The following is a 27302-nucleotide window of genomic DNA, read 5'->3' as shown; positions in this document are numbered from 1 at the left end:
AGTCAAGCCAAGGAGGACTTTCTTGCCCACCTGGGTGCCCTGCTCACCTTGAGCAATTGAGAAGAATGTGGTTTGCTGAGTGGTTACATGGCTCAAAGTGGCAGGAGGCAGGGCCACTGAGAGGACCTAAGACAGGTTCCTGGGGTGGGGGGATGTGAGCCTACTGGCCCTGGAGGGTGGGTGTGAGACCCAGCACGGGAGAGTTCCCAGGGTTGGCGGGGGAGGGGCGGCACTGAGCGCCCCCTGTGAGGAGCAGGCACATGCTCTGCAGCTGTTACATGGACTCTGGCTCTCGCAACAGCCCTGTCAAAGGGAGCTGTTCTCTTCTGCTCAGAGAGGAGGCTCGGAAATGTGAAGCCCCTGGCAAGGTCGCACAAGACCCTGACACCGGCAGCAATGGGCCTGGGACCCACTGCAAGTACCCAAGGGAACAAGGATCTGGACCCACAAGCATCTGGCACCGGAACCAGCATCTCTCAGCTCCCTCGAGGTGTACGAGTATTTGAAAGGTGGTGGCAACCTCCACCAGCACAGCCCACTGTGTGGGACAGATCACAGTGGTGTGAAGATCGATGTGCTTTGTCACCTCTCTTCCTTGTGCTCTGGGGATGCTCAAACCTGCAGAGGTGAGGAGTGCTTCCTTTTGTGGGATGGGGGGTGGCGAGAAGCAGGGGGAGGAGGAGCATGTCCTCTTGGGGCCCTGGGACCTTGTGAGGATGGCTGGGCCGAGGGTGAGATGCCATGTGGTTTGTGGGTGAGATGACCAAGGAGTCACTGGGAGAGCTAAGCCCCTCTGTGTTCAGTGCCCGGTAGGGCTCCCTGGTCCCAGGCAGCGCTGACAGCTTACGCGGCTCTCTGCCTCCTTCCCTAAGACCATGGACCACAGCGAGGGAAGGGTGGTCCTGCATGGATCCAGGCAGAGCCCGGATGACCCTGCTTCCTGCTCAGTGATGGGAGTGGCTTACGTGGCCCCCTGCCACTGAGGGAGCCCCTAGTGACAGGGTGGACCTGGATGGTTTCACTTGGTGCCCACCTGCCCGTTGCTGCCGGCGTCGGGGTCCCGGGCCTTGACGGTGGCCACACGCTGGCCCACGGGGCAGTCCTCAGGCACACTGACCGCCGAGTCGGAGGTGAAGTCGAACCGGGGGCTGTTGTCATTCTCGTCCAGCACAGTGATGTAGACCTGGGGGTCGACATGGCCAGAGACGTCCCGCCTCCTTCTCCTCCCTGACCCCAAACATGGGGTCCCCTTGTGGGCCCAGCGTAGACCAGACCTCTAATCAGTTCCAGAAGCCTGCCTAGGCCAATCCTGACTTGACATGGAGGCCACGTGTATGTTTCTTCTGGGACTCTGGTGGGAGAGAGCTGCGTGCTGTCAAATGCTGGGAACCTGGGGGACAGGGGACTCGGAGGTGGTGGGGCCTTGGAGGCCTGGAAAGACACGGGCTGTGGCTAATTCAGACAGAGGCTATCCGGCTCCAAATCTGTGAAGGCATGTCAGCTAGGCATTGGCATAGCTTCCTGTTTTTCAAAAGGAACTAGGAATCCAGATTTTTATGTAGAATTAGGTGGTGATTCATGAAAATTTTAAAAATATTGTGTGCAGGCCAGCTAAGCCACATCTGGCAGCCAGATACTGCCCATACTGGCCCAAAGGCCCTCCTCTGGATTCGAGGGAAGGGAATAGGGCTCGGGAGCAGGAGGGGGGCCATGAGGTGGCCTGGTGATCCTGGTGGGGAGAGGGCATGTGGGAAAGGGAGGGGAATTTCCGACGAGTAGTAGAAACAGGGAACAGGCAAGTTGCATGCCAGGAGCACATTGTTTTGTGTCCGTGTGCTGGCTTCTCCTGCAGAGTCTAAGAAAAGGCCTGGAGAAAAGGCCAGCTGGGGGTGCAGCCTCCAGCCCATGAATGGCCAGAGGCGGCCCTCAGGTTCACTGATGAGGGGACTGAAGCCGGGCGGGAGGAGGCTCAGGTTTTAGGAATCCCAGGCCAGGGGCTCCACGGCTCCCAGGCCTCCCTGCCTCCCGGTGTGCACAGGACCCCACGGGGAGCCTGAGGAACCTCACCGCAAAGCAGAGAAGATTCCATTTCATCCTCCCGCCTTGCTAATCAGGTTTTCCCTCTCCTCGGTTCTAGCCACGCCTCCATATTTCAGGCAGCTGTCAGAACCATAGGCAACAAGCCCAGGCTTCACAGCAGAACCAATGCTACCCCTTACTCGCTGTGTGATTTGGCAAAAGTTATTCAACCTCTCTGATTTTCCATTTCCTTAGATGAAAGTAGGAATGAGAACACCTACGGCAGCAGGACACCAGAAGGAATAAATGAGCCAGCAAAACGTAGTGGCACAACTAAAAGTGGTCCCTATCCTGCTTCTGGCTTGACAGACAGGCAGGCTCTCACCCACCAAGACGCTGCCCGCCCATCATGAATTTTGGTCAGGAAGTTCCGTGAAGTCCCAGAGCCCCAGTCTGCTCACTTGGGAACTGGGCGTGATAATGCCGACCCTGCTGCTCTTGGGGCGAAACCAAACAAGGCCCTTGCCGTCCGATCCCTCTCGAATGCTTTCACTCTGGTCAAGGCCTTGTTTGGACTCGTCATGCTTCCTCCCACTACAGGGCCTTGGCACCTGCTGTTCCCTCAAACACTCTTCCTTTGCAGCTGGGTAAACTCTTATGCTTTCTGGGGATCTCGGTTTGAGTCACTTCCTCAGGGAAGCCCTCCTTGATTTCTGACATTATGGGCTCTCTCATGGCATATATTTGTTGGTGTGCTAATCTGAACAATGTCCCCCGCCCTCCCCCACTCTATCTTAAGCTTGCAAAGGCAGGGGCTGTGTCTGATTATGGTCATATGTTCCTTGAGCCCAGCCCAGCCCAGAGCCTGGCACACAGTAGGTGCTCCCTCTATGATTACTTCTCTGAGGATCGCAATGATGAGGATCCCTGTGAGGTGCTCCCAGTCGTGGGGAGTTCGCATCAGTGAGTGAGGGAGGAGGGCAGGTACCAAGATCTACGGGAATGAGCTGTGGGTCTGTGTCCCCACCCAGGGTACAGTGGTCCAAATCTCCCTCCCGGATCCTGCAAGGGCCTGAGGGTGTTACTCGGAGCTCCTATAGCAGAGCCACCTGACCCCCCACGCCTGCTCCTTCCTGCTGCGTCCCCACCCCTCTCATGGCCACAGGGGCTGCTGGGACGGGGGAGGAGTCAGGTGTAGGTGAGCTGTGGTTTGGGGGTTCCGGCCTCGCAGAGGAAATGGTGGCATCTTTAAAAGGCCCCTCAGCCTGCCTCCACCCTGGCACCTCCAGCAAGTTCAGGGCTGACAGGGCTGGTGTATCTGGGGCAGCGGCTCCTGACAGCCTTTGAGAGGAAGCCAGGGCAGAACAAAGCGGGGTGGCTCCTACTTCCTGGAAGAGGGTGAAGGGACTGTGGAAATACTGGGGCCCACGCAGGAGTGTGTGCTGCAGAGTGCCCTCACCAGCCCCAGTACAGGAAGTGTGGCTGCCTGGGCTGCTGGGGCGTCGGTGCCCTCGGGGGAGCATCCCTGCACTTCTCAGGCTCCACCCGACCTTAACGCCCAGACTCCCCATGACAACAGGGATGGGGGGCAACTGGGCCCATTTTATGGGTGAGGCTGCTGAGGCTCAGTGAGAGGGCCTCATCTAACCCCTCTGTCTAAGGTCCCCTGGCTGGGGAGACCAGGAGCCTTGCTGGGCACTGCAGGACTCACACCACCTGCTCACTGCCTGCCACAGAGGGCTCTGCTCACTGGCTGCCCTCAGGGGCCCCTGGGGGGTCAAGGGGAGCTGAGTGGGCCCACTGCTGCTCATAGCCTCACTTACCCCCAGGCTGGCCCTGGGGACAGAGGGGCCTTTTGGGTGTAGCTGAGCCACAACTGGGCACTTCCAGGGAGTGGTGGGGCAGAGGACACCAAGCAGCTGCATATGGCTTGTAACAAGGACATGGGGGTTTGTCTATTCCTTTAGGCTAAGGTGAAAGGGACTCAGCAGGGATGAAAGTGTGCCTGTTGATGATGAGCTGGACACCCCATGTGGTCTACAGAGGGCTGCAGGCCCCTCTGGCTGGGGCCCAAGCCTGATCAATTGTTCTGTGTTCTGATGATCACAGCAAGATGTCACCTCATGACCTGCCCCTGGGAGCCACCTGTATTTTCACCTCTAGCCTGAGGTCACCACCCCTCTCAGCCTTCTAGGAATCTTGTCTGACACCTCCACCCTCACTGGTCACCCTCCCCAAAGTGTACAAGGTCTCAGCGCAGTGACTCAGAGTGTGCACCCCCCACTGCCCTTGCCTGGCACTCCCCAGGCCCTGGCACAGGCAGCCCACTTCACGTGACCGTACCCTCACACACTCCCTACCCTGACCCTGAGAGATGGAAGGGGTCCCTCTTACAGATGCCAGTCCCATCACCCCTATCTACCAGTTCCATCACATCCTCTGAGGAAGGAGGGCAGCTGGCATGACCTGCATTTTAGACCCGAGAAAAGGAAGCACAGAGAGGTTGAGCAACTAGCCCGTGTCACACAGCCAACAGGCATAGAGCTGGGATGGGCCCTCAGGGTTCTTCCCACTGTGTGTTCCACATACTCCTTCTAAGTGCAACCCCCACCCCAGGACCCCACAGGGGTCTCAGCGGGACACAGAGGGCAAAGAGGACAGAGCTAGATGTGGGGTATGTGCTTGAGAGGACCCTGGACTCAGGTATGAGAGTGCACGGACTGGGGAGGTGAGGGAGGGTCTGAGCAGGGACCAGCTGCAGGCCTGTCCATGTGCCTCCTCCCCAGGAGAGGCGGGAAGGCAGAGCACCATGCAGGGCCCAAGCCAGCACTGGCCACAGATGACACACAGGGGAGAGTCCCAAGCCACAGGCTCCTTACCTTCTGTAGGCAGAGGCAGCAGGAGGCAGCCGAGGGAGAGAAAAGGCAAAGATGCAGGTGGTTAGCGGTCCCAGCTCTTCCAGTGTCCCCTCCAAGCAGTGGTCTCTTGAGAAAGCCACCCTTCCCCCACCCGAGGTCTTCTCCCTGGCCCAGGCCACCGGGCAAGGTGTGGCATGGCTGGCCACAGTGCCAACCCTCGGCTACTGAAACCCTTACCCACTGCCTGCCCTGCACACTGGGGTGGCTGGTGAAGATGTGGGATTGGGGGTCCGGGGGAGCTTGGGGTGGTGATGGGCTATACCCATGGGGCTCTCACCCAGGGGCCCACTCACCACAGTGGAGTCCACCTTAGGGCCACCGTCGTCTGCCACCACCGTCAAGGTGTAGAAGTCACCTTTCTCCCGGTCCACCAGGCCCTTGACTGTGATTACACCCTGCAAAGAAGGGGCCAGCTGGGCAGTGACATCATACCCACCAAGCAGAACCTGCCTTGTCCCCAGCCCTAGTCTGGCCTAACTAGACTTCTCACCAGCCCTGAGCATTGTGCCCACTTTCCCACCTCCGCAGCGCTCCCTCTGCTGGCATAACTTCTCCGTGAAGCTCTGCCTGCTGAAATCCTACTTCTCCCTCAATCCCCCTCTCCCATGCAGGCTTCCTGCTTCCCCAGCCAGTACAATCACTCTCTTATTTGGGCCCTAGAGGTGCTCCATCACCCCTCTGCTGTACTGCTTTTCATCTTTCCTTCATAGTGCTCTGATCCGCTTCCATGATTATTCCCACACTTCTGCTCCTAGCCCGAAAGTTCTCTGAGGGCTGGGAAGGGTCTTCCTCATCTTTATGGGACAAGGCCTGGCACACTGCAGTGATTATTACCTTGCTTCTATTCAAAGAAAGGATTCTGATAAAAGACACACTAAAGTGGGAGTTCCCATCATGGCTCAGTGGTAACGAACCCGACTAGGATCCATGAGGATGTGGGTTCGATTTCTGGCCTCGCTCTGTGGGTTAAGGATCTGGAGTTGCTGTGAGCTGTGGTGTAGGTCACAGATGCAGCTCAGATCTTGAGTTACTGTGGCTATGGAATAGGTTGGCAGCTGTAGCTGCAATTCAACACGTGGCCTGGGAACTTTCATATGCTGCAAGTGCGTCCCTGAAAAAAAAAAAAAAAAAAAAGACACACTAAAGCAAAAAAGGAAGAGTAAGATTCAGGCAGTAGATAAGACAGTGCTGCACCAGATACCAGCTAAGGCTAGCTATTGCAGTGAAGGGCTCAATTTATACGTGAGCTTCCTAACAGCCAGTGTAAAAAGGGAAACATGACTTGTACAGCTTTCACTGTCTAATATCAGGAAGACACATGGTTGCCTATGGATAAATTTTATCTTACCAAGTATTAAAGGGATATTTATCTTTATGACAGAGAAAAGGGTAGTGTGCACAGAGAAGGAGTTCAGTAAATGCTGGCTGGCTTTAAAGGAGTTGAGCTCCCACCCTCTGAGAGAGCCCCTGCTGTGCTGGTCTCCAGCCTCACTCACCGTGACAGCATCTATCTTAAAGAGGGCTTTGGCCTGAGCGCTGGTGTAGGCGTCAAAGCGGTAGGTGATCTGGTTGAGGTTGTCGATGGAATAGGCCTGGACCCGCACAATCTCGGTGCCCAGTGCCAGGTTCTCCCAGATGGCAGCCTCGTAGGAGGCATTAGAGAACTGCACGGCCTCATCCAGCTCATTGAGCAGAGTGATGTAGACGCTGCAGAAGCCCTGGTTGAAGGGGGGTGCCTGGTCAGTGGCAGACACATTCATCAGGTAGCTGGTCTTGGTCTCATAGTCCAGGTAATCCACGGTGATAACAAGCCCCGTGCTCTCATCAATCTCGAACTTTCCCTCCGCGCCTGACAGGATGCGGTAGTTCACCAAGCCACCATCCCCTGCAAGAGGACACAAGAGGCCGTGCGGTCCCAGCTGGGGGTGGGTGGCTTTCCAAGGTGCCCCAGCACATCCACTGCAGTCCCTGAGGGACAGGGCAAGCGGCCTTGACTGGCCTACCCAGCATGTACCATCCCGTACCACTGTGGGTCAGATGGTCCCAAGAGAAACTGCAGAGGAAGAGGTCAAGATCAAGATAGCAAGGCCCAGCATACACTGCTGACCCCCTCTGGACCTGACCTTGACAGGAGTGATGGGCCAGAGGGGATTGGTTCTGTTCCTGGAGGCTTGCCAATTCAAGCTCAAGCCCCTTTCTTGGGTATTTGGACAAGGAGAGGGTGGGGGTTTTGATCTAAAAAGCATCAGCATCCTCAGAGGCGGCTGAGCCTTCATTTGGTCCCTCCAGCCAAAGGGTTCCTGTGCCAGTGTCCCCTTTCTCTCTTCTCCCCACTCCTCTACCCCAGATTCCCATGCCTTGGAATACACACTTCAACCAGGAGCTAGAGTCGGGATTCTTTAGCAGAAGTCCACATACTTGGAAGAGAATGGTTGCAAAAATCACTCAGGAAATCCCACACTTCCTTGAAATTATTTGCAAAATTCTGGATATGCATTCTTTCTGGGGAGGGATTCAGAGCTTAAAAGTTTCTCAAATAGATTCCTGACCCAGAAAAGGTCTTGAACCATTGGCCCCCAGCCATGTATATGCCCTGAAGTGTATAAATGTGCCATTTAAGGGAAAACACTCATCTGGGGGTTTCTGGACCTATTTCTCCCTCTACTCCCTCCCATGCCCCAGGGGAGCTGGGGATGCAGACGGGTGCTGGGTTGGGAGCCACCAGAGCAGCTGACATGAAAGAGGAGAAGGAGCTGGGAAACAAGAGGCCTGGGAGGAGTTCCCATTGTGGCACAGCGGAAATGAATCTGACTAGGATCCATGAGGACACAGGTTCGATCCCTGGCCTTGCTCAGTGGGTTAAGCATCTGGCATTGCCATGAGCTGTGGTGTAGGTTGCAGAGGCAGCTCAGACCTGGCGTGGCTGTGGCTGTGGCTGTGGCTAGCAGTTGCAGCTCTGATTGGACCCCTAGCCTGGGAACCTCCATATGCCGTGGGTGTGGCCATAAAAAGCAAAAAAAAAGCCCAGGAAAGAGGTCCTTTCTGGCTGTATCCACAGGCTCAGACAGCCAGGCCCCAGAGGGCCGCAGTGACCTGGTCACCTTTCACCTTCATTTTGCACTGCTCACAGTGGTCACCTCCAGGACATGAGGCCTTTGACAAGGTCCAGGCTGCCTTCAGGGATGACTGCTGCCCTACAGACCAGGACACTGCCTCTTGTGTGACGTGTGTGTGTCAGGCCCTGAGCCGCGGTGGCTGGAGAAGCAGGCCTCTCCTGGCCCTGCCCTGCTCCTGGCTAAGGGCTAGCCAGGAGCTGCCAGTGCTTGGATAACAAATCTGGGCTTCCCAGGCTGGTGACCTCTCCTCTCTCTGTCCAGAGGCCAGGGCAGCTGCCTCTGACTCCGGTCCTCCCAGGACTGGGAATCTGGTGTCAGTGCCACCCAAACTGTCCCAGACGCCCCTCTGCAGCCTGGGATCCACTGAACGGGGGAGCCTGAGGGCTTCCAAGGATGATGGGCCCTGCGGGAGAAGGACGGGTGGGCAGGGGCGGCTCACTCTGGGGAACGGACTCCCGAGATATCTCACCTGTATCTCGGTCTGTGGCTCGGACAACGATGACCGACGTGCCGATACCCGCGGTCTCTCGGAGCCCCAGGCGGCTGTACTGCTGCTGCGTGAACACTGGGGCCTCGTCATTGACATCCTCCACATACACTATCACCTAGAGGGGCCGGGCCGGGGATGGAAGGTCAGGGTTGCGGGGAGAATGGGGAAGCCCAGGGCTGGGCCCACCTGGCCCTGCGTGTGTGCTCACTGCTCTCCTGGGCCAGCTGTGAGCTCCCTACGGAGGGCCCTGGGCTGCCTGGTTGGTCCCCATGTCCCCCCGCCCCTGCCTCCCCCACCTGCCACAGTACCTGACCCATGGCAGGTGCTCAAATATCATTTGTTAGAGAACAAATCTTGTCCTGCTCTTGGCTCTGCTACGAATGCTGTGGGAACCTGTGGCTACTTAGGGAAACTTTTGGGCCACCGAGTTCCCAGCTATGGACCAATAACATCAATTTACCAGCTCACACCCTGCACCCCTCCTAGGAGGGTTAGGAAGGCAAAGTGTGCTTGGAAACGTTTAAAGGGACCTCAGTCAAACATTAAGACACATCCGGGAGAATAGACATGAAAACGTTATTAGTTGGTCATAGCAGAGGCTGTTGGTCCTCAAAGCCCTTCGGACCCTCACGCACTTCCTCTGATGCCCTCACTGTCAGGACCCAGTACTGCGGCTCTTCATGGCGGACTGATCTTGCCCACCCCACCCACCCTACCCACTCCCTCTGCTGGAGCCAGAAGACACCCAGAGGGCCAGAAGGGCCTGGCAGTTACGTCCTGCACTGGCTAAGGCAGCCCCTGGCTAATGACTGATGGGCAGCTGACATGACTCTCTCCAGAGCTCCCTGTGGGACTGAGTCACAGTTTCCTGTGTTCCACTCTGCTGGCTGCCTTTCCTTCCTGGTCCCACGCCCCTTCCGGCCTCTCCTGGGAACACTTCCTACTAGTCACCTTCACACCAATCCTTGTCTCAGGATTGGCTTCTGCAGAGTCCCCTCAAGACATGTTCATGTTTGAATTATGGCCATTAGGCATAATTTTTATCACTGCATATTTCCGTTTTCTAATTTCCCTTTAATGAACGCAAAAGTCTTACATAACCAAACAAAACAAAACAAAACAAAACAAAACAAAAAAACACACACACCAAAAAAAACCCAAACAAAACCAAAAACAATTTAAGAGATGTTTACGGAGAGAGATGTTTATGGCTACATTAGCACTACCACCCTTCTTTTTCTGCACCCCCACACCCCAACACACACAGGAGCATGGGAGGATTGGGCCCAGGTATGAGCAGGACCAGGGCTGTGTCCTGAAGGACCAACGGTGGGGAGAGGGTTACAGTCACAGAGTGGTGGTGCTCAAGGAGCCACAGGGAGACCCAGGGCTCCTGCCTCTTTTCCCAGATCAGGGGAGAGATGCCCAGAGGTGGGGAAGGGACTTGCCCTAGCCTTCACGGTCACTGAGAGCTGGAAAGAGAGTGGCGGTTCTCTTGGTTCCCAACCTAGTAACCCTACTGCTCTTTGCTCTAGGCTGGGGATGAGCTGGACTCAGAACAGGCGAGACCACCCTCTTCCAGCCCAGCAGAGCCAGGGCTGGCAGGAGCTTGCCAGCAGAGTGAGCAGGACACAAATGGGGCGGGGAAATGGTGCACAGCCTGGATTTCGCACGTGGTCACCAGCACCGACGGTGACACGAGGGCCCCACCTGAGAGCACAAATGTTTAGTTTCTGATGGATCACTGCCACTCAGATCAGCCCCAGCTTCTCTTCTGGGATCGGCTGGGAATTAGCTGGACAGAAGTGAAGGGGCTTCTGTTGGTAGAAGTGGAAATGTTGGCCTGACCAGGGGAAAACTGGGAGGTGAGTAGGGGTGGCAGAGCCAGGAGAAAGACAGGCTTATGGGGGGTAAAGGTTTCTCTACTTTCCTGCTCTTGGGGCCCTGGGAGCCCTGATAGGTCATCAAATTTTCATGTCCAGACACCCAGAACCCACTATGCAAACTAGCATGTCCGCCCCAGAGCACAGCTGCTCACAAGCTGGAACCTTCTAAGTCTGGTTTCACCAAAAACTTGGCTGGGAGATCCTGGGTCGGGTGGGTGAGTTGGGGGTGGAATTTGCATGGATGAATTTCAGGAACTCTCTTGCTGTAAACAGAAACTACCCAGCCATCTTTCGAAACTGGGAGCCTTCCCCTTCCGGACTATGCTTGTCCAAATGGCCTCCAAGAGTCAATGGGGGGGCGGGGGGAGGGCCAGTCTGACAGTATGGCAAAAAGAGGAGGGAGGCAGCATGGAGCCTGGGTGTGGCCTGTCCGCCATGAGGCTGGCTGCACGCCACTATCTTCTTGCTGGTTTCAGCCTTGTTTTTAGCAGCAGAGACAGGAGGCAAGATGGTGTGTGGTTTGCAAACCTGAGAGACACAGATGTACAGGAAACACTCAGGTCTGCCAAGTTCTTGCTGAGCAGGAGGGCTCAGCGACTGAGTGACTGGGCTCCCTGGAGAACCAGCCCTACTTTCTGTCCAGTGCTGTGTCCTCCAGCGGGGATGAGGCAGGGGACGTGCATGCGTGTGCACATGCGCAGTGTGCACAGGCGGCTCCCGGTCTCCAGCATTTCACACCCTGCTCCCTGGACCCTCATGGGTGTTGTCCTGTTCCCTGAAACAGAGACTAGAAAATGTGGATGGTCCCTACAAGCCAGCTCTGCTGCTGCTGGAAAAGTGTGTCCAGGGCAAGGCTGGAGCCCCCACACTGTCTGCAGGAGGATGCCTGGCTTTCCTGGGGCCCAGGGTCATGGGAGCTCTGCAGTATAAGGGCCACTGAGTTCTAGCCCTGAGGACCAGCAAGCAAATTCTCACCTTAAAATGACTCTTCTTTGGGGATAAGGCATCTCTGTGCCCTGGAACCTTCTGTGAGGCAGCATGGGGTAGTGGTTCAGAGAACAGACCTGAGCTAATAACTGCCTGGGTGTGACGCCTGGCTCTGTCTACCCTTACTGCCGTGTGACCCTAAACATGTTGGCCAAGCCCTCTTTGCCTCAATCTCTTCATCTATGAAATGGGCATAATAGCAGGGCCTACCTCACAACGCCGGCATGAGGATTAAATGAACTCAGGCACACGAGGTACTTAGAAAAGTGCCTGGCACGGAAGAAGGAGTATGTAGGGGTTTCACATTTCTCAGGGTTCATGGGGAGAGGAGAAAGGAGGGTGGCTGAGCAGATGTGGCTCTGGATGTCCCACCCCTGCACCGATCGGCATTGCCTAGCTTCATTCTTTTCTTTACACCGTACGTGGGCTGCTGCATGCCATTTTGTTTAAAAAGGTTTGTAGCTGCAATGCTGGAGGCCTTGCTCCTGGGAGGGTGGTGAGTGGAGTTGGTGGGGGGCCAAGGAAGGCTGTGGTTAGGCAGCTTGAAGTCTAGGGAGCCACCCCAAGCTACACCGATGTCAGTCCCCCTGTGGCCTTAAGCTGGTCCCACAAAGGGCAGGCTCTGACATGGGTGCACCGATCAGCGCATGAGTAAGTGGATTGAATAAGGAATCTGCAGTTGTGCAGGTGAGCGTGGCTGTGTGGGGCTACTCCTGTGCATATCTGGGTAATTGTCTGACCCTCAGTCACCCGGGTCCTGCTACTTTCCAAGCAGCCCCAAAGTACAAAAACCCAAGGGACCAGACCCCCTCAGCCATCTCCATCTGGTAGATGTCACTCAGAGGGGCAGCGGCAAGGACCCAGGTTTCCTTCCCATCTCTTCCAGGAGCAAAGCTGTGGGGGCAACAGCAAGAGATGGGCCAAGGCTGAGTCACCCGCTCCCTAGCACCCTCCGTCATGATGGTCCCCCCCAGTCAGCTTCTGTTCATTGTTTCCAGCCTGAGGGAAATAGCGGGGTGGAGATGGGGCTGATAAGAGAAGGTGATGCTGCCCCGCTCGGTTCTGAGTAAAAGTCCCTGCTTGCTCCCCACCCCAACTTCTCCCGTCTCCCTCCTACTCTTCAGCTCTAGAGTCTGACTCATTTTCCACCTGGTTAAGGGGAAGGAGCTGTGAGCTGCTGAGTGTGCAGGGGGGTAGGGTGGGGGTGACCTTGAAGGTAACCTCATTCATCTCTGTCATTCCCCTGCCACAGGGCAGGAGCGCCCATCACCTGGCCCAGCCAGTGGAATCCATGGCTGCATGTGTGTGACCATTCGAGAAGATTTAAGGTTGATTTGACTTCAGCTGCATCAGGAAGAGGCCTGGGGTGAGTGAGGGTGGGCAGAAAAGAATCCATCTGATGAGGCAGTGAGGAGGGATGACTGGACTATTTGGGGGCACTTTCAATGGAAAGAAGATTGGACTTGGACTCACAAGACCTGGGCTCAAGTCCTGGTTCTATCACTGTGGACCTCTGTGTGCCCCGGGATCCTCATTTTTAAAATGAAGTTGGCAACATCTCCGTCTCCAAGATCATGTATGTGAGCCCTCCTTGGACCACCCTGGAGAGTTGTGTGGACCCCAGGCGCTAGTGGAGTGAGGACGCCTCATCCTCTAGAACAGACAGCAGAATCCCTAACCCCTTTCCCCATCTGGAAAAACTGAGGCTCAGAGCAGGACACACGCAAGATCCCAGGCTGGGCTAAGCCCGTGGCACCACCTACCCTACCGAGCTCCAGGTGTCATTCGGCACCTCAACTAGGGGTGGCCCTGCCCTCCCGGGGCCCCCACTGGTGACCATCTGTGGTCCACCTGAGTCTTTGGCCCAGCCCTGAGGTCAGTGTGGAACAAGATGCAGGGCTTCACAACGAGCTTCCCCAGCACCCCCGCTCCCCCAGCACCAGCGCCAGCACCCTGGGCCTCACCCTGACGGAGCTCCGCATGGGGCCCAGGTCGTGGTTGTAGGCCTCCACGATCAGAACGTGGGACGAGTTCCGCTCCCGGTCCAGGGGCCGGGGCCCTCGCATTAGGAGCCCGTTGCTGACATGGATCCGGAAGTTGTTGCCCTGGTTACCTGTGTGGAGGAGATGACATGCATGGGCTCTGCCCTGGGGCAGGATGCTCATGAGATCATGGGGAAGAGGGAAAGTGGGGAGCCCAGACCCCCAGAATGCAGACCCTGCCTGGAGGTCTTGGGAGCATGGCTGAAGCCCCAAGTGGCACAGAGGCTTCTGCCTCATGCTGCCCTGGCCTGGCAGGATCTGAGGGAGGAGGCAGAAGCTCACTCTGTGCTCCCCTTGTGGGAAGCATGGAGGTCCCCTGAGACCCTCATACCCAGGAGTGTCAGTGGATTCAGTATTTCAAAAGAATCTACAGCATTACTAAGAAAATAATTCAAATCAAATTCTCTGTTGGGGGCTTAGTGGGGAAGCTCATTCCTTCATCTTCTGGTAACAGACCCTGATTTTCCTTTGGGGATCCACCTGCCTCCAGTCTTAGTCCACATGCTTTGCATGGGGGTGATTCCATCCCTGATTCCAGGAACGAGCAGATCAGCATATTTTAGCCTTTGGCCATAGTGACTGGTTGAGGCCTGGCCCCATGATTCTAGTTGGCCCAATGTGCCTCATTCGGGGGAGTTCACTGGGGGGCCGTCCTAGTGTCCAAGACCATAGTGATTGGTTCAGGGATGGGCACACGACACATGTTGAGCCAATGACACTCAACCTCAATGGAGCTCGCTGCTGGGGGCTGCCCTGGTCCCCAAGTACCCCTCTGTCAGTGTGATATCCCACCATGGGTCATGGCAGGAGTGTAGCAACCAAATGCAGCATCCTCACTTAAAATACAACCAACCCGGTGCAAATGATTGGAGAATATTCCCATTTCCTTCCTCTGACCCACCCGTGTGTACAACACTTGGGGCTTCCTTGGCCCCACCTCCCAGACTCTTGGCAGCCTAGAGAAGCTCTGCTACCTCCAGGGCAGGGGGGCTGGCCCAATCCCAGGGCAGCCTACTCACCATGAAGGATGCGGTACCACACACGTCCAAACTCGCCCTCATCTGCGTCTGTGGCTTTTAGCTGAGGGAGAACGAGACATGCAGTTACTCCTCAAATTCCACCCACTGGCAGAGAACGTATCTGTGGAGCCCCTCCTCTTCCCTCGCGCCACTCTCAGCTTGTTTTGCTCAACGAGGCTTCCCACAAGGCTGGGGGTGTGGGAGAGGGACACGCCTGTCTTTCTCATCCCCCATGAGGACATGTGACTGTGGACAGCCCCGTGCTGACCTGTCTGTGCTGGAGCACTTGCCCACTCTGCTCCCTGACCCTCCTCCAGGTTCTTGGGGAGCATGGGGGAGAAGGTGGGGGATGGCACTGCAGCTCTCTGGGTCCAGGCCTGACCAGCTCAGCCCATTCCTCCACAGTTCCTTCTTTCAGTGTCAGGACATTCCAGGAGCCTCGCCCCGGGTGGCTGGATGGCATGGCTGTTTCTTGTCCACACTTCCTTGGTCTGAAGCTATTCTGGCCACAGTGGCTCCCAGCCAGGCACTGAATTCTGTTAACAGCCTGTTTGTGGAAATCCAGAAACCCCAGAACCCAAGGATGGTCCATATCCATTCACACACAACCACTCCAGTGCCGTTCCAGCTTCAGCCTTTGGTGGGACTTGGGGGTGTGTTGTTCTTGCTCTGACACTGCCAGGTGCTTAGCCCTTTTTACAGAGTCTGAGCAGAGCCACAGCCGGCCCTGTGATGTGTCCTTTCAAGCTGAGCCCTGAATACTCCTTTACTCGCCAGGTACTGGAAAGGAGTGGAGATCATGCTGCAAGCCGATGCGGAAAGAGGCCCAGGCCTGCATCACTGGAAAGGCTCTCACGGGGCCATGGCACCTGTGACTTACTTCATTACGCCCGGGACCCTCCCACGTATTCTGGATTTGCCCTTTTTCCCCTTCTTTTTAGGGCTGCACCCACAGCATATGAAAGTTCCCAGGCCAGGGGTCTAATCGGAGCTGCAGCTGTCGGCCTGTGCCACAGCAGGATGGATTTGCCTTCTTGTCTCCGCCAATCACTTCAACTCCATGGTATAAGTGTGTCTAAGGATTTTGAAAAGTGTGTTGATGGTGGGAAGGAGGGGAAGTATGTTGGTGTAGAGGAACGGGAGATCTGGATCGGGCATGAGTCCTGGCTTTGTCACTGGCTTTGCGGCCGTGGATACGTAAGCCCCCTGAGCCCTTAGGTACTGTGATCCCCAACCCTGCAGTGTTTATGGGAAGGTTGAAAATAGTCTCTGCAAAGCATCTTGTCTGGTGCCTGGTGCAGAGATAGATGTTGGAGGTTGGACATTATGAGATATGCCACCTTTTCCTGGGAGGCCCTCTTGATGTCTATTGGAGTTGGGGCCTTGATGTCTATTGGAGCCCTTGCTGTGGGGCTCTTCTTCCCTCCCATAAGAAGTCTTAAGAGCTAGAAAGTGGAGGGATGGAGTGGGGTAGGTTCAATAGTCCGGGTCTGGAAGGCATCAGGACAGGGGAGAGGGCCAAGCTGTCCAGCGGATGCCCCTTGAGTATCTCCATCAATGATGGACTTCCTGGATATGTCTCCCTCCCCTGGCAGCCTGCAGCCAGCACTACCCTGGGAGGGTTTTTTTTTTTGCTTTTTAGGGCCGCACCTACAGCACATGGAAGTTCCCAGGCTAGAGGCTGAATCAGAGCTGCAGCTGCCAGCCTATGCCACAGCCACAGCAATGCTGAATCTGAGCTCTGTCTGTGACCTACACCACAGCTCACGGCAACACAGGGTCCTTAACCCACTGAGCGAGGCCTGGGATCGAACCTGCATCCTCATGGATACTAATCTGGTTCATTGCCACTAAGCCACAATGGGAACTCTGACCCTGGGGGTTTTGCTTCCTGCCATCTCAGAAAAATGGAGCCCACCTATGAGGTGTGCAGTCAGCTTGGGAAGAGAAAGTGAAGGAAAGAAAGGTTCACTGAAGGGTGGGAAGTAAGAGGCAGGAATCCCAGAGGGAGCTCTGGGCACTGGGAACCCCTTTAGGCTGGTGCTGTTCAGCACCCGATGCCTGCTGCCCATGCCAGCCCACCCTTTTTGGGGGAAGCACTAAATCCCCCATCACTAACTTGCTGGGTGACCCTGGCCAGGTCACACCTCTCTGGACCTTGTTTCACTCTCTGCAAGACCAGGGGCTGGATGAGATGACCCCTCAGTCCTGACAATCCTAGGAAGGCTCCTATCCCTTTGGGGCCATGCAGAGGATGCTTCTTTTGCTGTCAAGGGCTGAGGGCAGGAGGGAGGAGCTAAATACCAAAAACTAGGGCTCCACAAAAGCGGGTGGACCCCAGGCTCAGGTCTTGGGCAGAGCCACGACCCTTTTCCACCTGTGTTCTATTTCTGGGAGCTTGGGGTCCTTGATGAGAAAGCTGCTTAAGACTTAGGCTCTTAAGCAGACAGCTGGTTGCCAGGGAAGCCTTGGCTTCTGGGAAGAAAGGAGGCTGGGGGAGGGGTGTGTGTGTGTCTGTGTGTGCAGAGAGCCACTGTCTGGAGGGTCTCCAAGGGCCCACCCAAACTACAAGGAGCACAGTCCAAGGAGTCTCTCAGTCCTGTGCTTTCTGCCCTGTGATCTCTCTGGCCTTTGAAAACGCCTCTCTCCCTCAGCTCTGCAGCCAGACACTCTCAAAGGGAAGGTGCTTTTCTGGGAAGCTGAGGGAGAGGCCTGGAGGGGAGGGGAGGGGGGTCTGGGGGCTGCCAGGGCCCATCTCTCTGCCTGTTCCCCTCCCGCTGCGTGGCTTGTAGCCCCTCTCCCCGGTAACCTGGAGGCTGGCAGGCACTGAATAGCAACCCCGCCGGCTGCCCCTCGACCATACCATTCAAAGGTCCAGCAGGGGAAGGTGAGAGGCCTGGGTATAGAGGCAGCGAAACCCTCCCCCTGCGTCCCCCCACAGTGCCCCAGCCCAGCAGAAGGCGCCAAGGAAACAGGCTGGAGTGAGGCCCCGTGGGAAGGCTCAGGAGCTCCCCACTCCTCTGCAAGGCTCGCCTCTCTCTCTTTCCAGCCCAGTTGCCATCCCTACCCTCCTGGCTGCCTCCTCTCCCAAGGCAGGGCCCAAACCCTGCCAGACAAAGCTGGGTCTGGCTGGAGAGCGAGGGCAAAGGCCACTCTGCCTGGCTGACGGAGGGCACAGGGCAAGGCAGAGCTCAGGGCAGGCTGGGGTTCCAGGGACACCCGGTGCTTCTGGGGCCTCCCGTGGACAGCCAAGAAGACCTCTCCACCCAGCTGGGGACTGCTGAGGGCTGGCTCGGAGGTCAGTGCTGGGGGACTGTAGGAAGGGGACCACACCCTTGCTGGGGTATGCTGGGGAGGATATGAGGTGTGCTCAGGCTTGGGGGATCCCTCTGCGTTTGTGGAGAGTGGAAACAAGGCCTGGGGTGGCGGCGGTGGCGGGGGGGGGACCAGGGCTTAGGTTGAGGCCACACAGAAAGAAGGGCTGAGGTCAGTCCCCTCTGCTCACAGCAGGCCCTGCTCTATGGAGCGGTGAATGAAGAAAGAAGGTTCTAGACTGAGCCTGCAGAGATATGTTTAGAGCAGGGCCTGCCGAAGGGCTTGGGCTCCAGCGGACAGGGAGACCTTCGGCTGCTGTCAAGATCATTCCTAGCCTTGGTCTGACGGTGGCCTTTCCCTAGAGCCAGCTGGCCCCTGTCGGCTGGTCAGAGGGGGGATCAAGGGGCCCTGGCGGCTGGCTTTGCTGTGCATCCCAGGGAGGATGGCTTGAGGTTTTCAAGTACTTTGGATGTCTTGCTTCAAAGGGAAAGACTCAAATGCTAATTATAGCCTCACTTATCTTTTTTTTTTTTTTTTCTTTTGTCTTTTTGCTATATCTTGGGCCGCTCCCGTGGCGTATGGAGTTTCCCAGGCTAGGGGTCTAATCGGAGCTGTAGCTGCCAACCTACGCCAGAGCCACAGCAACGCAGGATCTGAGCCGCGTCTGCGACCTACACCACAGCTCACGGCAACGCCGGATCGTTAACCCACTGAGCAAGGCCAGGGATCGAACCCGCAACCTCATGGTTCCTAGTCGGATTCGTTAACCACTGCGCCACGACGGGAACTCCTCTTTTTTTTTTTTTTTTTGGTCTTTGTAAGGCCGCACCCATGGCACATGGAGGTTCCCAGGCTAGGGGTCCAATCGGAGCTGTAGCCGTAGGCCTACACCAGAGCCACAGCAATAGGATCCAAGCCTCATCTGCAACCTACACCACAGCCCATGGCAACGCAGGATCCTTAACCCAACTGAGTGAGGCCAGGGATGGAACCCACGTCCCCAGGGATACTAGCCAGGTTCATTACTGCTGAGCCACAATGGGAACTTCGTACTTGTCTATTTTTAAGGCGCTTCCCCAAGGACCTGCTTTGCTATCCCTGTAAGGTCTCCAAGATCCCTGTGAAGGACTTGAAATAACAGGACTCACAGGCCCGAGACTTCTCACACTTCAGGCTGCCCTTTTCTTACTCGCAGCCAAGCACTGCCTAGGGTAGGATAGAGGGACGGTCAGTTTTCTCCTCATGGGACACAGCGGTGGGCACACCCATTCCCTCCTCCGTGCTTAGATTCAAGGAAGGGCCAATCCACACATGGCCTAGCCTGACGCCTGAGAGGCGGAGGCCCCGGGCAGCTAGATGGGCATCAAAGTTTCCATCTGGGAGCTGGGAGGGGTCATGCTCTGCCTGGAAATGCTGGAAGGAGTGGTGGTGGGGACTGGGTGGGAGGGGTTGGGGTGTACTGGACGCCCTCCATCACTGGGCACAGGGCAGGTTGCAGGCAGAAGGAGGTTGAGCGCAGGGAGCCAGGAATTCGGTCCCGCAGTGGCTGGTGAGTGCCTGGGGTGGGGATGGGGGCTCCAGAGGGTGGGGGCTGGGCAGCCCCTCTCCTCTCGCTTCATCTGGTAACTTGGACCCTGCCGCCCACACTCAGAGCCTCAGTGGCGTGACCTGAAGCCCTTCCTCCTGCCTAATCTTGGTGTTAGAACTTGACAGTGTATGCGTTAGACTACAGTGCCAGTTGGGAAAAAGAGGGAAATCTGTCACTCTCTAGGGTCACGAACGTCTCCAAGGTCAAAGAGAAATCAGTGATTATTTCTTATTAGACCCCATTTTGGATTTCCTGTCCTGCGTTTGCAGAAAGCAAAGATCACAAATGCTGGCCTGCAAGCTGGATGTGGTCTCCTTGGGTATTTTGTTTGGCCTGCTTGTAGTATTTTAAATATTTGAAAATTCATTTTGATGTTTTTTTTTGGAATCAAATGTGTTTGGCCTTGGCAGTGTTTTAGTTTTTCTCTCTCAACCAAGTTGAATTAGTGGCCAATATTTAAACATCAGAAATATGTGCGTAAATAAAAATATCCAGATTTCCGGCTTCTCTTGGGAACCTGGAAGAGGGACCACACTGGCCTGTCTTCTGGCATTTCTGGCATTTCCACCAGTGGGCTGAAGCCCCTCTGCCTCCCTAAGAGGGCTCTCCAGGTAGACCTGACCACCTGTCCTGTGGGTCACACATTACCCACCTGCTGGGCTCTGGAAGCATTTTAATTTGCAACCAAAAGCTCAGTCTGATTCTCCAGCTACGGGGACAATCTGCTATGCTCCCTCTAGTGGGATGATCCTAGGTGATAACAGGTGACTGTGTCTGGGGGCTTCCAGCCCTACTTTGTCAACTTGGTGGCTCCCTGTGAGTTATTTCCCACCTGGTCGTAGAGCTGCTGTCTCAGAGCTTCTCAGGGAGTCCTGGGAGAAGGTTGAGAGCCAGTGTGGTGGCAAGGCCACCAGGCCAGGAGTCAGGAAACCTGGTTCTGGTCCTAGCTTGGCCACTGGCTCACAGTATGGCCTTGGGCTTGGCCTTCTTTTATTTGGGCTTCAATTTCCCCGCCTGTCATGGGAGCAGGCTCCTTAGGCAGCACCAACAGGAATGCCTATGGGGCCAGGCAGGTGACAAAGGCATGCAGGGGGGCTGTTGAGGGTGTGTGTGCACAGTGAGCTGGGGCCAGTGACCTGCCTATAGGGGGCAGCTGCTGCTCAGCCCCTGGCCATTGGATACCAGGCAGCAGCTGGCCCCAGGTTGCCAGTGTTGATAGTCTGGAAATTTCAAGAGAAGCCAGATGTTCAGATATTTGTGTGAAATCTTTGTGTTTTTTTTTAAATCCATAATTAATTTAAATTTATAAAAACACTGCAAGAACCCAACAAAACACATTGGTGGGTCCTCAGTTTCCAGCCTTGGCATTAGATAATTGCTAGGGTCCTAGTCCACTGCAGCCTCCTATAATCAATGACTCACTCCTGATCAGAGAGCAAGATATTAGTGACGGAGTGGGTCTTAGAGTTGGGTTTACAGGTCTAAGACTCTATTGTAATTCATGAGAATTGAGTTTAAAATGCCTGAAGGCATTAACTTCCTGTCTCCGTGGTAGGGTGGGTAGGAGGTGTAGCAGAAAGAGGGTGGGCGTTCATTCCCAGCTCCATCACTTTCCCACTGTGGGATCTTAGACTTGTGGCCTCTCTGAGACTCACTGTTCTAACCTGTAAAATGACCACAATGCCATCTGGCAGTGCCCAGTGCCCATCAAAGTCCCCTCCCACCCCAATCTCGAGTCCAGCTAATTTGCTTCTGTCCCATTCCTTTCGCAGGAGCCATGAGCTCAGAGGGCCCCAGCCCCTTCACCTTCCTCACAGCTCCTGCCACTAAGGGGAGCCCCTCCGAGGTGGTATACCCTCTCCCCGTGCTCATTGCCCTGGCCTGCATCTTCCTCCTGCTGGCCACCTGCCTGCTCTTCATGACCCTCTGCAAGCCCGCCGCGCTGGACCCCCGCCGCCGCCGGGCCCGTGAGTGCATGCCCCACCACCCCGGGAGTCCCAGCGAACCCCAGCTTCGGCTCTGGAAGCGCCTGAGCTCGCTGCGCCGCTCCCTGTCCCTGCACAGCTTCCGCCGAGGCCGACCTGCCCCTCGGCGCCCCCTGCCGGCCCAGGGTGACAACCACGACTGCGACTGCACAGAATCTACCAAGATGTGATGGGGGGAATCCCCCTGCTCCAGGATCCACCCGCAGGCCCTACTGCCTAGGAAGGAACCTGGTGCCACCGGCTGTAGGACAGTGGCCCAAACAACATGGGCCACACGCTGGCTCCCAGGGTGCCCAAGCCCATGGCCTCTCCCTGCAGACTCTCTAGCTGCTGCCTGCTGGAAGACTGTTGGACCAACCACTGGGCACCTGCAGCCATCAGAACCCTTGGCTCAGGGCTCTGACGGTAGGAACCTGGGGCTCCTAGGGCCCCTCCCTAACAACCAGGCTCCAACCATCTCTAGGAAGAAGTGCTCTTGCTTCCCAACAGAAGCCCTACCTGCCCTCCAGGTGCCAAAGCCCAGCTCAGATTCCAGTGTGAGCTGTTAAATGGCCAAAGAGTCCCTCCAGCCAAGTGAAATACTCAACCCTCACTGGTGGCATGGGAATGCCCTGCCCTCTGTGCCAACTCAGTGCCCAAGGCGAAAGGAAACCCAGGGACTCCTCTCCTCGGACTTCCTGGGCCCTGCCAGCACTCGCCTGTGATCCACGGGAGCAGCCGGCACCCTTGTGGTGGATCAGAGGCTGGGTGCCTGATGGGAGGAGGGGCAAGCGGGAGGCTCTCAACACCATCCAGCCAATCACAGTCTTGGCTGTCACCTTGGCACGCCCCCTCCCCCAGTGCACCTGCACCAGGATGGATGTGGAGGGGCCAGGAATGAGTTAAGAAGCTCTTGCAGGAGCTGGGACCAGTGCTGTATCAGAGCAGGAGGAGGCTCTGTCAGCAGCTGGAGGTGGTGCTATCTGGGCTCTAAGGACACATCACAGTGGCTCTATCCTCACCCAGGGAAGGAGGTGGCCTTCCTTCCAATGGGGGGTGGTTCAGATTTCTCCAGGACAGCTATAGGCCCTGGACCACACAAGGTGTGCTCTCTGCATTTTTGCAACTGCTTCATTGACTGGCTACTGTTAAAGTGATCCCATGATCCCAGGTGGGACTCTCAGAATCCCCAGATGCCAGCCTCTCCTCACAAGGCTGGTGCTCAACATTCTGGTTGGGTCCCCAGTCTGGGGAGTGGGCAGAGGCATCTGAGCTGCACAGCTCCTGCCCCAGCAAGTCAGTGGGCCAGGGTCGCCTTGGACCCCACCCCTGGGGGCTGTTTTACCCTACCCTGCTATGACCAACAGTGTAGCCAGCCGAACTTCCTCAAAGCGTGAGCTCCATTTTTGCCACTTCTAAACCTTCACTGGCTCCCTACTGCTGGAATAAGCCAGAGCTTCTTGGTGTGGTGTTTGGTGTCCACTAGGAACTGACTGAGAACTACCCTTCTAGCTTCATCTTGACCCAGCACGCACTGAAAAACCTGTCCTCTCCTAGCTACGGCTTATGCCTCACTTGATATGCCCTCTGGGAAGCCCTCTTTGCTCTCCAGCTGAAGCCACCTCCTGCCTGAAACCAAGGGAGGACGAGGCTCACTTCCTCTCAGCTGGGTGGGTCATCCCTGCCTGTGCTCCCCCTTCCTATGAGCTTGGAAGCTCCCAGAAAGCAGAACCATCTAGCCCCTCACTCTGCCTCATCTGCTCTGGGCACACAACCAGGGGGCCTGTCACTGAGGGAAGGGTGGCCCCGTCTAGTCCTTGGGGAGGCCCCTTCTTCCCTCGGACACCCCTCCAGAGAAGCTCTCTTGCCAAGCAGGCCTGTTGGACAGTCTGACGTCAAAGAGTGAGTCCATCTGGACCAGAAACTTATTTCCAGGGCCTTGGTGAAATCGCCAGCGCCTGAATTTCTCCCCGAGAAACAGAGAATCGGGGCTGCCTATATTACTTAACGGGCTTTAGGATTCTGGTCTGAGAACTGCTGTGTAAACAGAAACCAATTTTGGGGGTTTAGAAAGCGGGGCAGGCCTCCTCCCGCAGTACCTTGTTCCCCTCTCCCTTCCAGCTTAGTAACTCGTCCTGGTTTGTCCCTCCCCAGGTCTCCCTGAGACCTTCCATCGGGCTGAATTCTGCCTGTAGTCGGTCAGCCCGCCACCTGCTGGCCAGAGGGCTCTGCCTGGCATTTGGTGTCATGGGGGGAGGGGCAGTAAGGCTGCCCCAGGCCTGAAGGAGAAAATCTGGGGGGGAAGGGGAGGGAGAGGGGGCTTTCAGAAGTCCTGCCATACCCCCCAGCTACGTCCCCAGGTTGGTCCCGGGAGCCCTGTGTGAGCTGGGGGTGGCAGGTATTAGGTTTTAGGCTAGGGGAGAGGTGCCCCACAGCTTGGTGGGTGGTGGTGGTGGCAGTGTCTCTAAGTCCCTGGGAGCTGAGGCTCAGGAGGAAGGAACTTCTCCTAGAACCAGCCCCGACCCTGGCAAAGGCCCATGGCTTCCTGGACTCTGGGCACCTATAAGAGTCAATGCCCTGCTCCTGGTCCCTGTCCTGCCCTTCGCCTTGCCCTGATACAGGGAGGTAGGTACACTCCCTGCACCCCCTGCTCTGTCCCTCCCAAGCTTGGGAGCTGGCCCCAGCGGGCAGGCCTAGATTTGCTGTGTTTGGCTCAGCCTCCAAGTTGGAAACCCAGCAGCTGGTGAAGAGGGTAATTTCTGCCCAGCCTCCCTCCCCTCCCAGCAACTGCGGCCTCCAGGGGGAGGGCTGGGCCAGGCACCAGGTCCTCCCCTTCCTCCCTCGAGCCCCAAAGCTGTCGCCCCTGCTCCTAGGGCAAAGGAACCCTTTCTTTTTGTGCCTGTTTATTTTGAGAGGAGAGCTTCGGCCAAGAGCCCTGTGAAAGCAGCTCTGTTCTGGGCCTCGCTGGGCCCTGGCTCTCTCTTTTCAACTTCTTTCTGGGAAAAAGGCACATCTCCAGCCCCCCCCCCCCCGGCCCCAAAGCCCCTTCTGGGTGCAGGGGGGATGGGAAGAGCACTGTGGGGGAAGGAGGGAGGAGAGGGGGAGCCAAGGCCTGTCTTCTGTTTTTTGGGGAGCTAGGACCCACCCTTGACTACATAAGCAGGAGGCCTCCCCTGGAGGGAGCAGAGAGCCTGGGTCCCCTTTTTGCCATAGCCACCTCTGGAGCAGCAGCTGGACCCTCTCCTGCTTCTATCCCGTCCTGCCGCGTTGCCCCTGGGCATGTGCGCCCTGTGCCTGCCCCTGGCAGGCCACTTGCCTGCACGATGCTGTGGCCCTCAGGGATGTCCTCGGGGACACTGGCCTCGTAGCTGCTCTGCAGAAAAATGGGCCGGTTGTCATTCACATCCAGGACGGTGACAAACACGGTGGCTGTGCCTGTGCGCCGCTTGCCCACGGGGCCGTTGTCTGTGGGAGGTGAGGGAGGAGAGGTTGTTGGCAGCTGCCTGAGGCACATGTTCCCCGGGCACCAGTCAGGGACATGTCCTGTTCCCCCACCCACTCTAGCCTTTGCAAGGGGTGGCTCTTTCCCTCTTTAGTTTAGGAATAGCACTAGTCATATGTAATACATCCCAGGAGCTATGCTAACTCATTGAACCCTCATCAGCCTGCAAAGCAGGTGCTATTATGACCATCCCCATTTTACAGAGAAGGTAACTGAGGCCTGAAGCGGGTTGAACGGTGGCCCCCCAAAGATCTAGAGCCAGGTCAAATCCCTGGCAGTCGCATATGTAAGCTTATTGGGAAAAGGGGCCTTTGGAGATGTAGTTAAGGATCTTGAGGTGTGGCATCCCGAATCATCTGGGTGGACCATAAACCCCATGACAAGAGTCCTTAGGGGAGAATGACCCAAAGAGAAGGGGTGCGAAGCTGGAGTTGCAGACTGCGTGCTGCTGCCACAAGCAAGGAACACTTAGAGCCGCCGGAAAGCAGAAGAGGCAAGGAGGGACTCTCCCCTAGAGCCTCCAGAGGAGATGGGGTCCTGGCGACACCTTAATCTGAAGCTTCATGGCAGAATAAAGTTGTTAAGCCACTGACTCTGTGGGAATTTGTTACAGTGGCCCTAGGAAACAGATATGGGTACTGAGGTGCCAAACTTGACTGCTGTCAGGGCCAGGTAGGTAAGGCCCGAGGGCGCACACCTGGGCGTGTCTGGTATAAGGGGCCGCTGTCCTCCGCCCCCGTCCTCAGTGGACAGGCATGTGGCCCGGTGACACTAGAACTTCTGATTTCTCAAGATAAATTGAACATCTGAGCTCTTAAATAAAATCTCCTGATTTTTATTTTTTCCTTTTTTCAGCCACCCCGTGGCATGTGGAGTTCCCGGGCAAGGGATCAGATCCAAGCTGCAGTTGTGACCTACACTGCACCTGTGGTAATGCCGGATCCTTAACCCACTGCACTGAGCTAGGGATCAAACCTGCATCCCAGTAATCCAGATGCCAATCCTGCTGTACCACAGGGGAAACTTCTAAAACCCCCTGAATTTTTATTTTATTATTATTATTTGTCTTTCTAGGGCCACGCCCATGGTGGCATAGGGAAGTTCTTAGGCTAGGGGTTGAATCAGAACTGCAGCTGCCAACCTATGCCACAGTCACAGCCACACCAGATCTGAGCCACGTCTGTGACCTAAACCACAGCTCACAGCAACACCAGATCCTTAACCCACTGAGCAGGGCCAGGCATTGAACCTGTGTCCTCACGGATGCTAGTTGGGTTTGTTACTTCTAAGCCACGATGGGAACTCCCTCCTGATATTTAACTGTTCACAACTAATTGTCATTTCTTATGAAACCTGAGACGGGTCCAACAAACACACCTGTGGGACAGGTGGGGCCTCAGTATTCAGGGACATGGGCTCTACTTGACTTCCCAGCCTAAAGTACCCAGAGGTTCTGTCCCTCCAGTTCCCTGCAGGACACTCCCAGGGCGGGGGAAGAGGCTCAGCCCCAGGGAAAACTGTCATCCTCCCTGGGAGAAGGAGCTGGTGCCTAGGGCTGTGTATCCAGGCGAGGATGGCCACCCTAGGAAGGAATATGGGCAGCTGGAAGTGGCTGAGGGCCAGGGGTGACCATGTCCTTCTTCCCCAAGCCAGCTGACCACATGCTGGGGTGCAGTGACTTATCTCCAGGGAGGTCACCTTGCCCTCCCCTCCTGAGCTCCTCTCCAGGACCAGCCTCCCACCACTCTGGGGGTACTGCTCAGTTGCCCTGGTCAGGAACAGTGGACAGTGGCAGCTGGCAGATCCCATCGAAGGCTAAACCTAAGCCCTCTTCTCATTTGAGCCAGCGCTTCACGCAAAGGGTAGACTCGGGCTGCGGTGGGGTGATGGATCTCCAGAGACTGGTGTGACCGCCCCAGGATGGGACGACAACAGGGCAGCGGGGAGATCAGGGCAGGGGGCATGGTGGGCGAGGGAGGGACTGCCGGTGGAACAAGCAAGGCACAGAGAGGTCACTGCCAACACTGAACTGAGCGGTCCCGGGAGGATCACAAGGACACTTTGGGCAAAGGGTCTCCCCACACCCTTCTTCCCATCTGGAGTCCTTGTGGGCTCCCTGCTGTCTAGAAACCAAGGACCAAACTCCCAGCTCAATATTTGGGGCTCCTTAAGCTGCGCCGGCCTGATCACAGCCCCTCTCCCGCAGCTTACATCTCCTGCGGCAACTGCGGCTGCGCACGCATGCGCATGCAGACAGAGCGTGTTCTGAGTCCAGGCCTCAGATGCCTTCCGGTTTCTCTCTGAACTGAAACCCAATGACGTCTTCAAGGTGATGGTGGGTATGCCTTGTTTATGCCCATCAGCACCATCTTGCTTTCTTAGGCAAGTCCGCACCCTGAAGGTCTCTCCGAGAACCCTCCCTTCCTGACTCTGAGGCCTGGGGTTCCAAGTGGGTC

At 56.4% G+C, this 27302-nt stretch overlaps 2 protein-coding genes across 6 annotated transcripts in view; one reads left to right on the top strand and one right to left on the bottom strand.

Annotated features, from left to right (window-relative positions):
- Positions 1–27302, bottom strand: part of CDH23 (cadherin related 23) — a 441841-nt gene that overhangs the window by 78352 nt on the left and 336187 nt on the right. For all 4 annotated transcript variants that reach the window (XR_014828081.1, XM_084997262.1, XM_084997263.1 and 1 more), the window contains 7 exons: positions 24661–24809; positions 14478–14538; positions 13381–13529; positions 8523–8658; positions 6434–6822; positions 5231–5332; positions 1034–1183 (listed from right to left, as the gene is read on the bottom strand). Coding sequence is in view for 3 of the 4 variants with exons in the window: in XM_084997262.1 (XP_084853388.1) it covers positions 1034–1183; positions 5231–5332; positions 6434–6822; positions 8523–8658; positions 13381–13529; positions 14478–14538; positions 24661–24809 (1136 nt within the window). In the remaining variant the exon portion in view is untranslated. The remainder of the gene's footprint in view (positions 1–1033; positions 1184–5230; positions 5333–6433; positions 6823–8522; positions 8659–13380; positions 13530–14477; positions 14539–24660; positions 24810–27302) is intronic.
- Positions 95–25438, top strand: C14H10orf105 (chromosome 14 C10orf105 homolog). 2 transcript variants are annotated; one of them, XM_084997362.1, is made up of 2 exons: positions 95–626; positions 21153–25438. In XM_084997362.1, exon 2 carries the CDS (start codon positions 21158–21160, stop codon positions 21533–21535), a length of 378 nt encoding a protein of 125 aa, XP_084853488.1. In that variant the 5' UTR covers positions 95–626; positions 21153–21157; the 3' UTR covers positions 21536–25438. The 2 variants fall into 2 exon arrangements, with proteins under 2 accessions (XP_084853488.1, XP_020928323.2); XM_021072664.2 differs by lacking the exon at positions 95–626 and adding an exon at positions 17461–17775.

Source organism: Sus scrofa, chromosome 14 (assembly GCF_054392235.1).
Source record: "Sus scrofa isolate SSC_HxYL_T2T_F1_AM1 chromosome 14, Sscrofa_HxYL_maternal_Yorkshire_Landrace_v2.0, whole genome shotgun sequence".
In the NCBI taxonomy this organism is placed as follows: Eukaryota; Metazoa; Chordata; class Mammalia; order Artiodactyla; family Suidae; genus Sus; species Sus scrofa.
The sequence above is the reverse complement of the archived record's forward strand: the minus strand, read 5'-3'. Positions and strand labels throughout refer to the sequence as shown.